General features: G+C 39.8%; 1 protein-coding gene across 1 annotated transcript in view; it reads right to left on the bottom strand.

Moving 5' to 3' along the window:
* RYR2 (ryanodine receptor 2) overlaps positions 1-16863 on the bottom strand; it is a 784036-nt gene that overhangs the window by 41392 nt on the left and 725781 nt on the right. Inside the window, exons 88-94 of the mRNA XM_055233438.2 lie at positions 13946-14050; positions 11086-11167; positions 7712-9009; positions 6685-6752; positions 4531-4678; positions 1304-1390; positions 487-705 (exon numbers count right to left, since the gene is read on the bottom strand). Coding sequence (XP_055089413.1) covers positions 487-705; positions 1304-1390; positions 4531-4678; positions 6685-6752; positions 7712-9009; positions 11086-11167; positions 13946-14050 — 2007 coding nt within the window. The remainder of the gene's footprint in view (positions 1-486; positions 706-1303; positions 1391-4530; positions 4679-6684; positions 6753-7711; positions 9010-11085; positions 11168-13945; positions 14051-16863) is intronic.

Below are 16863 nucleotides of genomic sequence, written 5' to 3'. Positions count from 1 at the left end.
AAATGACTCCTAGGATCGATACAATGGATTTCTATAAGTCTTAATACACCAAGTATCACTGCGTTACCATGAGACATAGTGGGTGGGTGAGCCCACTTCTGTAGGGCCAAGTTATAGGCAAAATTCCATATGTGAATAATTATGAGTACATGAAAGAAAGCTACTTGACACCTCATGGCCATAGCCCCTTCCCAGGGCAGACTAGTCAATGTAGACATAAAAAGGCCAGGATCCAATGCCCCAGGCCAGGACAGCCCTGAAGTGGCATCCCAGCTTTGGAGACTGCACCTGCTGTGTCTACAGTAGCCCAGCTTTCCCCTCTGTCCCATCCTGCTTCCTCCATTTGCCCCATGCATGTTGATTCATGGAGCATTCCCTCAGAAACTTTGTGCACAAAATTTCCAGCTCAGAATCTGCTTCCCCAGAAGTCCAGCCTGCAACACACACACACACACACACGGGTACCTCGGTGCCTTACTATCTTACTTTCAAGCAGTAGTATCCAATGATGCAGAAGAAAGAAATGACCGTGTGCAGAATAGCTAAGATACGCAACGTGGGCTCCATGTAGCCGCTGCTCTCCTCTAGTACATAGTGAACTGCGATGATTCTATGGGAGCTGCTGTCCAGGCTGGTCACTTTGGCATTTTCACTTGAACTTCTAGTGGGGAGCTCCTTTCCTTCAACCACAGAAGAAGTGGAGACCTGATTCAAGGCATTTAAAGGAGAGTCAGTTTGCTGCATCTGAGATGATATTGCAAGCGAAAGACAAAAGAAATATAGCCTTTTTAGCAAAGAGTTGGATGTGAAGTCACTGCATAATGAAAGGACTAATAGCAAAGGCTAAAAACGATAGCTTTTCAAAAACCAAAGGCAAGTAATGAACATACTTTTAAAATTCATTCTTATTCAACCAAAAATTCTGAGGATTCCAATGCATGCTAAAAAATTAGATGGCTAAGCTCTCTTCTCAATTAATTACAAAAGAATGTAATATAATACAGGTATGCCACACCCAGACATAGTCACAAGTAAGATATTCAGCTAAATTAGGCTGGGAATACTGTGGGTAAGCCCTCTGCTAAATCACATGCCCTTCCGTTGAGGCATTTCTCACTTCTCAGGAACAAATCTATCTTGCCTTCCTAGATAACAGCGATATCAGTGCCTAGGCATCAGTATTTCATAACAGGTTTAGACATGTTCACTAGCAGTAGTAGATATGTTAATCGTGAAATCTTTACATTCATTTCTGTCTATTTGTAGTTTTCTACCAGTTATTAAAACAGTAAGATGTACGTACCTTATAGAAGAGCAAGATGAAATTGATAGCAAATGCGACAAATAAGGCTAACATTCTCATGTTGTAAAAGTTGCGAGCAAAATAGTTCTGAGGGTGAAAAACATTATGAAAAGGTCACTGAATCAAGCGGCTTGAAATCTGCAGACAATTTAAATAAAGCATTCATTCATTTACCCCAAACAATTGATCGCAAGCCTACTGTTTCAAGCACCATTCTTGGTGCTGCAGAACTAACAGTGAAGGAGAACATTTCTGCCACCATGGAGGAGACAAAGAATAAAAAAGCATACCCACAAGTGAAAAACGTAATTTCTGAGAATGTTAAATGCTAAGAAGAAAACTACATCAGGTTAGGAGCTTAGGGAATAGGGGTGCTACTTTAGATGGTGTTGGTCTGGGAAGGTTTATCTCAGGAGGTGAGCTTTGAACAGAGAGGCCTGAATGCGGGGGAGGGGGGGGAGCAAGTCATACAAATATTTGGGGAAAGAGTGTGTCAAAGAGAGGAGCAACAAGGGCAGAGGCCCTGAGTTAGGAGTGATGTTGGTGTGTTTGAGAAATAGAAGGAAAAACAGTGAGAAGAAGGGAGACTGATGTGTGGGGGTGCCAGGGGGGATGAGATCAGACAGGTGAGCAGGGGGCAGGGTATTGTAGGCTTCTGATAAAAGGTTGTCTTGTCTTTGACAGTGTGGTGGTTCAGTTTACAACCTCTGAGCCTTCATTGCCTGGATATGAAGCCTGCCTCCCTCCATTTCCTAGTGTGGGATATGGACAAATGACAACCTTTTCTGTAGCATCACTCTGCTCATCTGTAGGCAAAATGGGGATAACAAAAGACCTTAACTCTTAAGTGTGCTTTGAAGATGAAATGGGTTAATATAGGGAAAGTTTGTTAGTAATATTATAATTATTATGTTGATTATAATAAACGTAATATTCTAGTATAATTATTATTTTATTCTAGGTGGGATGGGAAGCTATTAGAGGATTTGAGGAGGGCTTGGAGCAGTTGGATTATGATTTGGAAGGCCCACTCCAGCTACTGTGTGAGAAGTGATAGTAGTGGAACAAGAGTGAAAGCAAGAGGACCAATTAGAAAGTAAGTTAGTACAAGACGTCAGGCAGAGGTGAGGTTCATGGTGGTGGATTGGACTTACTTAATGGTACCTGTGGAGATGGCAAAAACTAGGCAGACTCGATGTATTTAGAACAACTGAGAATAATTATCATTGGGTTGTATTTAAGGTGGGAAAGCGGGGGTTCAAAGATGATGCCTTCTGAATTTGGGAGCCTGAGCAACTAAGCAAACAGCTGGTACAATTTATTGGGCTGGGAAAAAATAAAGCCTAGAGAAGTGGGTTTAAAGTAATAGGTTATGGTGGACATTCAGTATTTGTTTTAATATTAAGTGGGAGACGTCAATGTAATTTAAGTGGATATGTCAGGGGATTTACCATAATAAAGCTACATCAAAAGGTAACACCTCAGAATGATATTCCCCTCTGTGTACACACCCCATCTCTGTTCGTGTCATTTCCCCACACAGGACCGCATCTTTACTGCCAGAGCTTACTAGAACAAGGCTGTCCAGCATAGCCAGACTGGGTCAGTTTCACTGGTTCTCCTTGGAAGGTGGATCTGGGTCACAGAGGCTGAGTTAGCTAGCCTGAGCTCTCGCTTAGGGGAAAAGGGGCCTTTGTTAGACAGATGTGGCCATGATTGGGAATGTGCATGCAAATCGGGGAGCCAAGAAAGATAGCAAAGAGATTCAGGAAAAGGGAGGAGCTGTGCAGAGACAATGGAACGTGTGAACCCTGACACAGTGAAAGGTGGAAGCAAAATGCCAACTACTCGGTTTACACAACTGTAGTTAAACACATTCTTCAGGAACCCACTGGGGTATTGCAGTGCCCATTCAACCTTTAAACCATCTATAATAGAACTATACTTGAAGCCATGGAAGCCATTATGGCATACCAAAGTAATAATTATTCAGAGTTATCTAGGAGACATTTCTCTTCAGTGTATTCTGTATTAAACAATTTAGGGAAAATACAAGATGGTTTAGGAAATGTAGTTACAACTAAATTAAAACATATTTGCATAAAATATATAATACATAAACATGTTTAAAGATAAGCATTTAGAATATATAATTACTAAGGACAGTCCACTTTCCTTATAGGTGAAATTCTATAGTCCACTGAGTGTCTGGGTTGTCAATTTTTGATTTCTCAAGGGCTACAAAACACTAAATATGACTCTGCTGTTCAAATGGCTTTATTATGAGGGTTGTTGTTCTTAAATTCTAGGTCTAACATTCCTGGTCAGTACCTCTTGTAGGTGGATTCTACATGCTTATCCCCTATCCTTTTCCTCCTTTATAAAAATTATAAAAATTAAAAAAAATGCATATATACACACATATAATTATACATATATACACATATAATTATAAAAATTAATTATACATATATACACGTATAATTTTTATAAAGGAGGAAAAGGATAGGAGACACACATATATGTGTATATATATGACATTACATGTGCATGTTTATAAAAGGCCTTTCAAACAATATTTTTAAGAATTTCAAGATAGATAAATATGAACAGACATAGAGAGCTATACCTTTTGTTTTCCAAATATGAATGCGTGCTTTACTAATTAGGGGAACACCTCTGCAAAATGTACAGGACACTACATAAAGAACTGTAATCCCTCTCTTAAAGAACAATTTTGAATAGACCTTCTTATTATCAATGGAAAGTGGCTCAGTTAGCTAATATTTTTATACCTGGATTTTTAAGTAAAAGGGTGATGTTACAGAAATACTGACTAATCCAGTTCTGGAACATTTTTGAATTACTTGTGTCCTAGAAGGCACATCTTGCTTTAAAATCTGTTGCAGGCCCTCAGAATATGTTTATTCACTTGTCCTAATGTCTTTGTGGGCAGACACTGGGAGCACTGTCCCGGCGGGAACCAAATGAAAGGGTTTCAGGGAGCGCGAACATGAGTAGAGGTTGTGGGTTTGACAGTAGGGAGCGGTGGGCCAGAGACATTCACTATAAAAGATAAACACACTACAATGAGCAAATCAAACATGTGCTGGACTAACCTGGTTCCCTAATTGCCACTCAGGGAGAGGTCAGCAAATATTTACTGAGCCTAAATTATTATGGTATTGCACTATATCAGTAACAATATTCATTCTAAAACATCTTACTAGAAGTTTCTGTTGATATGCTATGATTTTCTTCCAGAATGCTGACTCTGGCACTTCTGGTTCTCCGTATCTGTGTGTGTGAAGCTGCCTCAACTTTTGTTTGCCCTTGTCTTCCTTGGCTTTCTCTTCTTTTTCTCCATCTTCTCCCCTATGAAAACAAATGAACAAAACATAAGCTCTCCAGAAACTAAAGAACTAAACGGGTGTTCTGGAAAATTACCCAAGTGAACAAATATTTTAGACCATCGTATCACTTTTGAAAACTAATTACTTTTCCAGTGAATGATAATATTCTGAATTTTAGAATCAGGGGTAAGATTTCCTATTGATCACAGTCCCCTGTAGATGGGTAATTCTGTGAAGTTGAAATATAGAGGACATTTTATAGGCTTGAAGAATCTTTATACATAGCAGATTCCTCCCAATTCTGCAATAAAACGTTTAAAAAAAGAACAATGAAGATTGATTTTGCTGTGACTGTCCAACATACCCTATTTTTAAATTATAATTTCAATGCTTTTTTTTTTTTTTCAGACGGAGTCTTGCTCTGTCACCCTGGCTGGAATGCAGGGGTGCCATCTCAGCTCACTGCAACCTTCACCTCCCAGGTTCAAGTGATTCTCCTGCCTCAGCTTTCCAAGTAGCTGGGATTATAGGCACGTGCCACCATGCCCGGCTGACTTTGTTTTATATTTTTAGTACAGAGGGGGTTTCACCATGTTGGCCAGGCTGGTCTTGAACTCCTGACCTCATGATCCGCCCACCTCAGCCTCCCAAAGTGCTGGGATTACAGGTGTGAGCCACCACGCCCAGCCTATAATTTTAATGCACAATTTTTAACATTTGCCATTAAGATTTAAAATCAGAGACCTACACACTTAGTTGTTCACATGTATAAAGTGTATCATTATACCCATACTTTGACATATATTAATTGTAATTAATTTTATTAAATAAAATATATTAAGTGAATTATAGTAATGTTATATTAATTCCAGATAATAATGGAATTAGAAGAATTGACATTTGATATCCTTTAGGTGCAAAATATCAGTCCTTCATTAAATTAAAGCGAAGTCATATGTATTAATACATAAACCAGAAATATTAATATATAAGCTATACTTAATCTTAACTCATATGAGGTATATATTAGTTAAAGAATTGCCATTGAGATGCCTGTCTTGCTGTTATTTATATCTACTTTTTATGTGGCCATTTTTACAACTGACCCAATAGTGTAAGATCTATGACAATGAATAGTGCTGACCACAAAAACATACGATGAAAACAGACCAAAGAAAATAACAGAATAGAGGAGAAAATTTCAATGCTATGGGAGAATAGTGGCACTACAGGCACCTAAAAGCTTCCTTTCTTTCTTCCCCCAACTTTTCAAATGTGCATATAAAATTCTATAAAAGTGGAGAAAGATATAGGCTTCGATTGTTCAGAGAAACCTGATGTTACGAGGGAGTTATGCATTTTCATCGCCTCACATCCAGCTCTTTTTTACTGTTGCGTTGATACCAGGAGTGTTGGTGAAAATGAAGGTTTCCAGGCCCCACACCAGACCTGCTGAGGCAGGATCTATGGCTTGGGGCCCGGGAATGTTTGCTTTAACCAACCCTCCTGGGGATTTTTATGCATGTGGCCCTGGGTCTATGGCTTGGGGCCCAGGAATGTTTGTTTTAACCAACTCTCCCGGCGAGTTTTATGCCTGTGGCCCTGGGTCTATGGTTTAAGGAGCACCACTCCACAGGGTTCTATGAAAGTGCATTTGGAATGTTTGTTTCCTCCCTTCTTGGAAAGGACAGAAATACATGAGTGATTTTTAAAGACAGAATTGCGGCCCTGAGTCCTCTTACAAACAGCATTCCATGCAATTCCTGCTGAGAGAGAATCACACAAACAGAGGTCCCCATGGAATGAGAGGAGAAGACTAGACTGGCAGCCCTGGGGGCGTCTACAGTGATCCCTGCCCGTGGCCTGAGGTCCTCGCCGTCAGAGCCTCTCCACGGAGATGGCAGAATTAGTTCTGTGGCTCCTTGACAATATGAGATTCTCCCTTGCAGCTCCCAAAGACAGAGTACCAGAAAAAGAGATGTAATGACAAACTGAAACGAAGGAAAAGTATATGCAAACTATACATACTCGGCTTTTTCAGGTTCAGATTTGGTTTCTTCTTTTTCTTCCTTTTCTTCTTCTTTTGCCTTCTGTTCCTTGAATGAGTCAATGGGGAAGAGAAAACCAGGATTACCCATCACCTTTGAATGAATTTAGGGAGCCATGTGACCATGTGTCAAACCATAACCTATGTAAGATACCCTCTTGCTTACACCACGATAAAAGTGCCACGTGTTTTTCACTTTACTGGGCCAAATATCTCCCACTTCTTCTGCACACTGACCTACTGCACCAGCGGTAGAGACAAACTTTCTGGACTCCTTTTCACTCTCTTTTCTCACTTCAGAAATACCCTTCTTTATCTTAAGCACCTGCGAAAAATCTTACTCATCCTTCAAGGCCAAACTACTTTAAACCATACTGGCCTTGCCATTTTCTCAACGTAAGCAACCCCTGCTGCCCTGCCTATACTATTTCACAGTTAACCCTTTTCTAGTTTCTTCAAGTGTGTTAGTTTTATCTCTGGAATAAACTTTTTAAGGTAATTTGAAGGCAGTGACCCCATCTTACCTTTGAATTCCCTGTGATACCCAGGGGTGTCAGACACTTGGAAAATATGCCATATTTATGGATGGAATGATGGCACTATGGACTAATCACTACAAAGAACATACAGTGAAAACAGGCTAAAGAAAATCACAGAACACAGGAGAAAATTTCAAGGCTCTGTGAGAATAATGCCACTACAGGTATCTAAAAGTTTTCTTTCTTTTCCCAACTTTTCAAATGTGCATATAAAATTATATAAAAGTGGAGAAAGATGTAGGCTACAGTTAGGGGGGGTACTGAAGCTTACACCTTAATAGTTTAATTCAATAATTCATAAGGACTCTTAAAAACATTAATTTTGTTTACCGAAAAGCATTTCTCTTTGGAAATTCAAGTCACACAGGTAACACCATTGTGACGCTAGCATGAAACCTGGTCTAATGATCATTTATTATACCCACCCGAAGTCCAAAGAGAATGCTGCTGTGACTTAGAGATAAATTACCTGAAATTTTTCTTGCACCTCAGGCATGGGGACTGGGTTGCTCATGAGGTCACTGAGCCCAGCATTTGGATTATGAGGAATTAGTTTGTACTGTCCTCCTTCTCTCTTCAGATCCAGGCCAAAGATGTCCGAAAGAAGGTCACTTTCTTCTGTCAGCTCCTTTAAGTCGGTCAGATCCTCGGAGGGCAGGGCGGCTTCCAGGGGTTTCCTCTCTCCCTCCTCCCCATCTCCTCTCACCTCATCCTGAGTGGGGTCTGGCATGTTGGCTAACAGTTCTGCAACTTTGATCTTTTTAGCACCTTCGACCAGGCTTCCCCCAAGCAGCAGGCTGCAAATGATGCGGAAAAAGCCTCTGAAAACGCTGGCCACGAAGTGCAAGAGGGTCATAAAAATACTCCAGTAGGATGAAAAGAAGGCCGTGACCATGTCCTTCACGGTCATCTTTTTTACTTTTTTCATCTGCTTCTTCAGGCTCTTCAGACTGAGCATTCGCATAAGGGTCAAGATATTGTACCTGAGTGCAAACAGGGCCGACTTGACCGTGAGAATGGAGAAGAAGGCCATTCTCGGCCCCTGCTCTTCTGGCCTCTCCTTCTCACTTTCTTCCTTATTCGCTGACCTCTCGTTCAGATCCGACTCTGAGATCTGAGCCGCCAGCTGCATTTCGAAGATGGTGTCCTCGCAGAAGTTCACAAAGAGTTCCATCTTCTCTTTTTCTCCTCCTTCGTTGACCACATCAAATATGAACTGTCTTTTGGACTCCTTGACCTGGGGCTTCTCCCACTGGGTTCGACTGGACTCACTGATTTCAAAATAGACTCTCTCGATGCGTTTGGCACTTCCCATGATTTCGATGCGGCCCAGAAAGGGCTGGAAATAATTCAGGACGCTCTCTGCTAATTCTAGAAAAGTCTGAAGTCGGGTATCGTTGGGCATGTGCTCAGAGAGGTTTGTCAGAAGGACGGCGACATTGAAGCCGATGTCCTTCGCAGGTTCGTGGAAGCGTTTGACGAACTCTTCATAGTCGAGGGTTTCATTCTCATCCGTCTCCGCACAAGACAAAAGAAATTCCGTTTCTGACTGCGTGTAGTGCTTATGACTCTCCATCGCTTTGTGGAAGTCCCTCTTGGAAATGACTCCCTTGCCATCGGGGTCATATTCTTTAAAAGTATCAGACGACGTCAAATCTTTTAGTTTTAAGAACATGTCAAAAAATTTGAGAATCATCTCCACATTGTTGGAAGATTCCACAAGCATATCCACCATCTGTTTGCCAATCGTTCCATTAACAACGTTACCTGGTGGTAAAGCAGTTGCATTTGTTTAAAATAAACTGTAACAAAATCAATGATTATAGAGAAAGAAAATAACAATATGTCTTTAATAACATCTGAATCAAGGATATGTCCCTGTTTATCTCTCACCCTATAAAAAGATAAGTTTAAAAAATGATTACACAAACATGCAAAACCCTATTTACAAAGTAATTAGACTGACACACATAAAATATTTCAACAAAAGTTGACATTTTTCCCCTCAAATTAATCAAAGAAGCAACGTGTTTTAGATAAAGAAAATGAGCCAAAGAGCCAGAAACTAAAATCGTTTCATATTAATAATAAAAATCAACATTTGCTCAGCCCTTTGGAGTTGAAAAATCACTATCAATCATAGACAATATCTGATTTAATGTTCATATGTAAGGCAGGTACTTTTTGTTAACCCTAATTTTACCGATGAGGAAATCGAAGTTCAACAAGACTAAATTAATGGGCCCATCGTGACTTAATTATTAAAGGTTAGTGCCAGGTCTTCAGACCAGATTCTGAGAGCAAACTGTACGCTTTTTCTGATTCATCATGAAAAGCACCTTTCTACATTTCTTCATGATTCAGTGTGTATAGTTAGAAAATGGCAGATTCCTGAACTACAGGATCACAGAATGCTTTTATTCATTGAACAGAACGTGCTTTATAACATAAAGACAGGCAGGAGAAGAAAGATCGCTGGTCAGAGGTCCACAGAGTCAATCTGAGAAGCCGTAAGCACTGGAGTGTTAAGAGTATGGGATGTGGAGCCACACTATTGGGTTTGAATCCAGGCTTAATGTGCTCAGAACCTGGGCAGATTCCTTAGCCTCTCTGTACCTCAGTTTCCTCATTTGCAAACTTGAGATAATATTACCATCGAACTCATAAACTTGTCACTAGGATTAAATAAGTACTTAATTCAGTATCTGGCACATTATGAGGCTGGTTTTAAGTCACTGCCGTGGTTGCTGCTACTGCAGTTGTTACTGCTGTTGTTAGTATTTAACCCAAAATTCGAATCGGGGCCATGAATGGAAAAATGGATCCTGTGCTTAAAGGGTATAAAGTGGCTACTATTGCCGCCAACTAAGGGCTTTAAGCAAATGCTGCCACTTCAAAGTCCTAGCACGAGGCGTGACAGCTGCCTCAGTTAACTAAAGTGGAGTTATGCCATGTATGGCAGACTCGGAGAGAAAATAGGAGGAAGTTGAGAAAAAGTGATGGGCCCCGTAATACCAAACGTTTCTTAGTTGTTTGTTTTGGTTGTATTTATAGGATCCCGCTGAATTCTCACATCAATCTATCATTTCCATTTTGCAGAGGAGGAAACTGAAAAAATGCAGATGTAGCTTGTCCAAGGTTCATAACTCCCAGAGGTAAGGAAGCCAGGATTTAAACTCTGGCGGTGGATTTGGAGCCCACGCTCTTAACTGCTACGTTTCCTGCCTGCTACAGAAAAAACAACAACAACAAAAATAGCAAAATAAGCTGGGAAGAAAAAAAAAGAGAAAATTAAAACTGAGGCTGTGGTGGGGAGAACAAGACTACCACTGCCAGCTGCCCTGGGGGACAGAGGCTTCCCCAGCAGTGCCACGGCTTTAAGAACCCAAAGGAGTGACTCTGTGGTCTTTTCAAAGCAGCAGCTTACACAGCTGGAGGTTATCCAAATGTCCAAAATCCCCACCGATTATGGAAGCAGCTTACACAGCTGACGGTTACCCAAATGTCCGAAACCCCCACTGATTATGGACAAACACACTAACAAATAAAATATTCTTTGTAGGCTGTCTGGAGAGCTTACTTTTTAGGATATCACTATGAAATGAAAAGTGTTGTTATAAAGTACTACTATTTTCATTTCGTAGATATGTAAACTGAGATATGCAGGATCTCCCTTTAAAAAAAAATTAATGTGAGAAAAAGAATAATAAGTCAGCAATAAATCCAAGGCATCTACCATATCTTAGTGTTATTTTATTCTATGCTACACTCTGAGTCCATAAGCCCATGCTGATCCTTTAAATAAAATAATAAAGATAATTTAAAAGTATAAATCAAAACTACCTTCTAACATGGACAGCAACATGACCACCATATCCTTCTGCAGATCCATTAATTCTTTTAATAGCTCAATTTGACTGGAATCCTGAAAATATTAACATTGCATTTGAGATAATACAAGAAAACTTTGCAGCAAGAACATCATACTTATTCTCACAAAAAGGGTACTGCTCTGGCAATAAATAGTAACCACTTGAAGCATTATGGAACTAAAGGAGGGCCAAATATTAAAAATAGTTATACTTCACAATTAAAAAGTATTACTGATTTCAACTCATGTTCTTCAAAGTATTTGTAGGCCGGGCGCAGTGGCTCATGCCTGTAATCCTAGCACTTTGGGACGCCGAGGCGCACAGATCACCTGAGCTCAGGAGTTTGAGACCAGCCTGGGCAACATGGCAAAACCCTGTCTCTACTAAAAATACAAAAATTTAGCTGGGCATGGTAGTACACACTTGCAGTCTCAGCTACTCAGGAGGCTGAGGCACAAGAATTGCTTGAGCCTGGAAGACGGAGGTTGCAGTGAGCAGAGATCACGCCACTGCACTCCAGCCCGGGTGACAGAGCAAGACTGAAACTCAGAAAAAAAGAAAGTATTTGTATAGACAACATATCTAGCAATAATATGAAAGAACCATAACAGTGGTATATTCTCCAATGCCAAGCAAGACTCAAGAGCTTCTGCACATTTGACATCTATCTATCTTTTATTTGAAAAGCCTGCATTTTTTTCTTCTAAATTTCTGACTTCTTCTAGGTGCTATTATGTAAAAATCAACTTCACATAGAAAAATATAGGCATATAAGCACCACAGAAGATAAACTTGTAAATTTATTTGTTAAATTAACCAAAAACCTACACAGGTATTATCTATTAGTACAACATTGTACTAATATTGTACAACGTATCTTATTTACCAATTTGATTAAGCTTTCCAATATTACTCTGGTTAAAATTTTGTTTTTGCTTTTGGTTTTTTACCATAAAGAAACATTCTTCTTCAAAGACATACTGTGTCTAAACATCACTATGCTTAGCTACCGTCCCTGGAGATACTGATCATACTTATATCTGCACAACTTTATATCTCATCCATTTTTTAAACTATTCTTTAAAAATTTTGTACAAGGCATTTTATTCAGATTTGGTACATGTGAAGCTATACAGCGTTGGGAGGATGAGACGTTTTCTCTCTAAATAGCTGTTATGGAAACTTTATAAACCAGGAACAAGTGCTAGGTAGCACCAGATGTTAACACCCTGATGGAAAAACATCAGGATGAGAACTCTCTTGTGAGGGTCTACATTTGGTTCATATGTTGGTTTCCTTTACTTATCAAAATATACCTAGGGATTAAATGAAAGACTGGAATTTCCCTATTGGGCTGAAGTCACCAGTAACTCCATACTGACATTCTCTCCTTGACCAAACTCTAGCCAGGTACATCTGAGCCCTCTTCTCAACTTGGCCTCAACTTTGGTCTATAAAGACTTGAACAAACACTGATATAGTTTCTAAATGTTCAAGACTGCATCTCTAGAATGAGCCCAGCCCTCCACTGAAGTACCTGCCTGGGAAAACTCCAGGCTGATAAAATTTGACTGTTCCAGACAACATCTAAGGATAAGGACTCTGGAGAAAGACAGAACCCTAACTTTGACAATTGCCAGTTAGCAGACATAGCTGGTCTAAACACATTTACACCAGTGAACCTTTTGTACCTGTTCACTCCCCTGACTCTACTGAACCCCTGCTCACCCCTTGTCTAATCTTCATTCTCCCATCAATATTCCCAGTCACCTCTGTACAAATCAAATCGGGTTCAGTTCATGCTGAACTCTTCCTTGTTGCAATAGCACTACTGATTAAAATCTGTCCTTATTCGTTTAACTAGTATCCAGCTTTGTTTATCTTTGACATTAAGATGTATGCTTATCACTTTTACTAGCATCCAGCCTTGCTGATCTTTGACAATACATCCTGCATATTGTCATTTGCAGGCCTGAGGGATAGGCTCTTCACTTTACAGCAGAGAAACAAGGCCTCAAGGAAGAGAGACCTGGCCCACACGGGTGGAACAAGTCATGACAGCTCAGGAATTAGAATGACAGCATTCTGTCTTTTAATCTGACATTCTTTCTTCTACCTGACCACCTGGCAAATACCCACACTCTGAAGGTCTCAGGTTATACCATCAAAATTCACTGCATTGAAGAGACACATTCACAAGAACTTTTCTATTTGTGTATCTTTTTGTTTCAAATGAAACAAATACAGCAGTGAGAAAACAAGCTGATATTTTTCAATAGGTACTCCCAAGTTAACATTAAAACTTGGGAAATCTGTTTATTCTTCATTTGCTTATCCATATAATAGCTACTTTTTCTCTTTGTCACAAAATTAAATACACTGGTTATGGGTAGACATCACCCTACTGAGAACATCTGCTTGTTTAGGACCTTATAATAAAATTGTCTCCCTTGTAACAGATTATAAAACCTATTTCAATTATCTGTAAGGGGAAGGAAAATTCCAGTGAGCAATGGCCAGGAAGATGAAGCTTGTGAAATGTACAATGTTTGGGGACTCGACTGTTTCATTCGTCCATTACATTCAATTTCTTAATATCCATTGTCTCAAATTTGAATAATGACTCCTGTCTATTCTCAGGTTACATAACGTTTTTTATGTTTAAAAAATTTTAATGTAGAGCAAAAGAGGCATGATAAAATGATCTTAAAAAGACAAGTGATAAAGTGATTCTAAAAAGATAATGTTCTAACATCAAAAAGCATGTTTAATTTGCTGATGATTACAGTCTCCAGTTTGTCATTTAGGAGAGAGGAAGGTAGTTAGTTTACCTGCGACAGCTTCATCTGCATATGGGCAAACACATGAAGAAAGCCGACCACAGCATCCCACAGCCTGCTGTGTGCCAAACTCTGTTGATTCCCAGTGCAAGGACCCTGGAGCGTAAACAGACAAATGGCAATTACTCCTCATAATTCATTTGCCAAAACAAACTTTACAGTAACAGGGGAAAAGTTGACTTAGTGCTGATGTATCTGTCTCACTGCTAGCATGTTATCTAAAAAGATAGGAACTCAAAGTGAAAGAAGGAGATACAGGGATGATAATGACCCTTAAGAGATAAATACGTTCCTCTTTAAAATGTTTAATATATTCCAAAAAAAGTTTCTCAAGGATTTTTATATTCTGTGTCATATTTTTTTGGTCTGGCTTTGATCTCCTCTATTTAGAGGAAAAAAAATTAGGTCTGGGTGCTTTGGCTGTTAAGTCAAATCAATCAATAGTCACTATTTTGTATTCAAAAGAATCTGAGAATATGCTTTAGATGAGAGGTGACTACCTCTTACTCCTAAATAGTAACCTGGATAAATCATTCATATAGAGAAAAAAAATTCTCTTCAATGTTTTCTTAATTGAACAACTGTTTTACAAATGGTACAAACACTGACGTGTTTTAAAAGAGTAATACTTGGTTATTAATTTCATGAATCCAGAATCCAAGACAATTGGAAGTGGTTAAGACAACTAACTGGGAGGTCATTAGGCTGAGATGGCTCCGGTGTGTTGGGTTGCCCCCTAAGAAAACCAAATCCCAACTCGATGTAAATTTAAGCTTAACCAATCAGAAACTGCCAACTAACTTCTAACTAGAGAGTTCACCAGTCAGAAACTGCCAACTAGCCTCTAACTAGGGACTTTCCACTTTTACCAGTCAGATTTCTTTTCTTGTCTTGCTTCCGGGAATGCCTTATAAAAGTGCCCCCACCCTTGGTGAAGTGCTAAACCTTAGCGTTCTGGTGTTGCTCAATTCATAAATAGTCGAATGCTCAGATAAACTTGTTAAGATGTTATTGTGCTTAAGTTTATCTTTTAACAAACTTAACTTGGTTCTCTTAGCTGACACTTCTGAAGTATCAATACTAGGGTGGATCTGCTGTAGCATGCAGACTGTTTTCATGGAGCCAATTTCTATTATCACTTTCCAGTGAAAAAATTCTACCATCATTCAGTTTTGTAAACCCATCATCTACACCAACCATGAAAATAAATAACAGGGATTTTACTTAGAAAGGAAAAAAGTACATAAAATGCTGTTCTTCAAATTCCTTCATTCCTTTAGGCAAATAACTTACAATAACTTTAAATTGCAGACCACATAAAAACATTTCAGATCTTATGCTAGAAACAAGTGATTGGAAGAGATGACCAGATCCGAGATGTTGAAATAGAACTTTTTCCTGTCTCAGCATCTCTTGAAGCCCTACAGCTGAGATACTGACTACGTATTCTCATGACTATGAGAATGACTGTCTACAAAAGCAGTAGACTCACTACCTACAAAAGGGGTGACTAAAAATAGATCTTTCCACTCTAAGGATATAAAGGGGTTGAAGTTGAAAAGAGGGAGACTTTGGAGAGGGTTCTCCACGTGCTGAGCCTCTCCATTTCGTTACTTCTGCATCTCCTTACACCAAGGGAGAGAAGAGGCTTCAGGAGAACAATCATGTGAGCTCAGTTTCTGTCTTCTGAAGTTGGGTAGCATAAGGTCTGGTATTAGAAAGTGTGACAGACAGCATATGACAAAAAAGATGTGTGTTTCTTATATGGACTACTCAGGAAGGGGCCATTCTGCCCCATCTGAAATCAGTCTGAAATGGTAACATAATTCCAAGGTGGATGGGGGCCACCAGATGCTTGAGGTCTGATTGAATAACTTTAAACTGGATGGGAAAGAGTCATTTCCAGGCACTGGAGGACTAAGAGGGCCAGGCTCGCACGTTAGATAAAAAAATACAACACACCACACCAGAGGGCCAGCTCCACGGTGCACTCTGGGATTACATGTGCCCCGGAGGAGACCTTTCCTTCCTCATACCTCCTCTCTCCCACAGCTCCAACTCAGAGGAAGCCTGGGGTTAACCAGGAGGGGAAAGGGAAAGAGAGAGAGAGGGAGAGAAGAACCCTCAGGGGAGACAGTAAAAAAAGCCTAGATTGGACTCCTTCCAGAATGAACAACATCCAGATGGGATTTCTTGCCTACACCCTCACTCCAGGTTTTCCAGCTGAAAATCAGGCCCAAGGGTAAGCGGAAGTTTTACTGAAATGAGACTATTCTTGTGACAAAGTGACTGACATGATTTTATTTATCTGAAAGTGGCCAGTGCACAGGATTCCTTCTAGTGGTAAAGAAATGGTTGACAGAGCAAGTCGGTGAGAAGGAATCAGGTTATTTTAATCTGTAGGTCATTAAATCCAGGTCATTTAATGTACCAGATATAGTAGTTTTACAGTTTCCTTCATCCCTGGTTGTAATTAGTCCCAACTGGTTATTACAGCTCTGGTTTGAAAGCAATAAATCTTTAGGATTTTCCTGTGGTCGATGTTCAGTGTCAGCTTGGTATTCCAATGGCATATAAATTAGGGAGGATGAAAAGCACAAGAGGCTATTAGGTGAACACTAGAAAGCCATTTTTAGGAAAAATAAACTTGTTTTTTCTTCAAGTCAGAAATAATTTTCTTCCCGTGCTAGTTCAGGTTTAAATCAAAAGTTGAAGCATTACAAGGGGTTATGCTCTCGTGCAACCCCTACGTGACCAAAAGTTGTCTGGCCAACTCTCATGTGACAGAGTTGCAAGCCCAAAGCCAAAGTACCCATTAATTCTTCTAAAACCTGAAACACACAATGTCCTTTCTAGGGCTTGCTCGACCTTAGGTCCTCAGCTTCTGGGAGCTGTAAACTCCCTAGCCT

Source organism: Symphalangus syndactylus, chromosome 19 (assembly GCF_028878055.3).
Source record: "Symphalangus syndactylus isolate Jambi chromosome 19, NHGRI_mSymSyn1-v2.1_pri, whole genome shotgun sequence".
In the NCBI taxonomy this organism is placed as follows: Eukaryota; Metazoa; Chordata; class Mammalia; order Primates; family Hylobatidae; genus Symphalangus; species Symphalangus syndactylus.
This window is presented reverse-complemented; position numbering and strand designations above follow the sequence as displayed.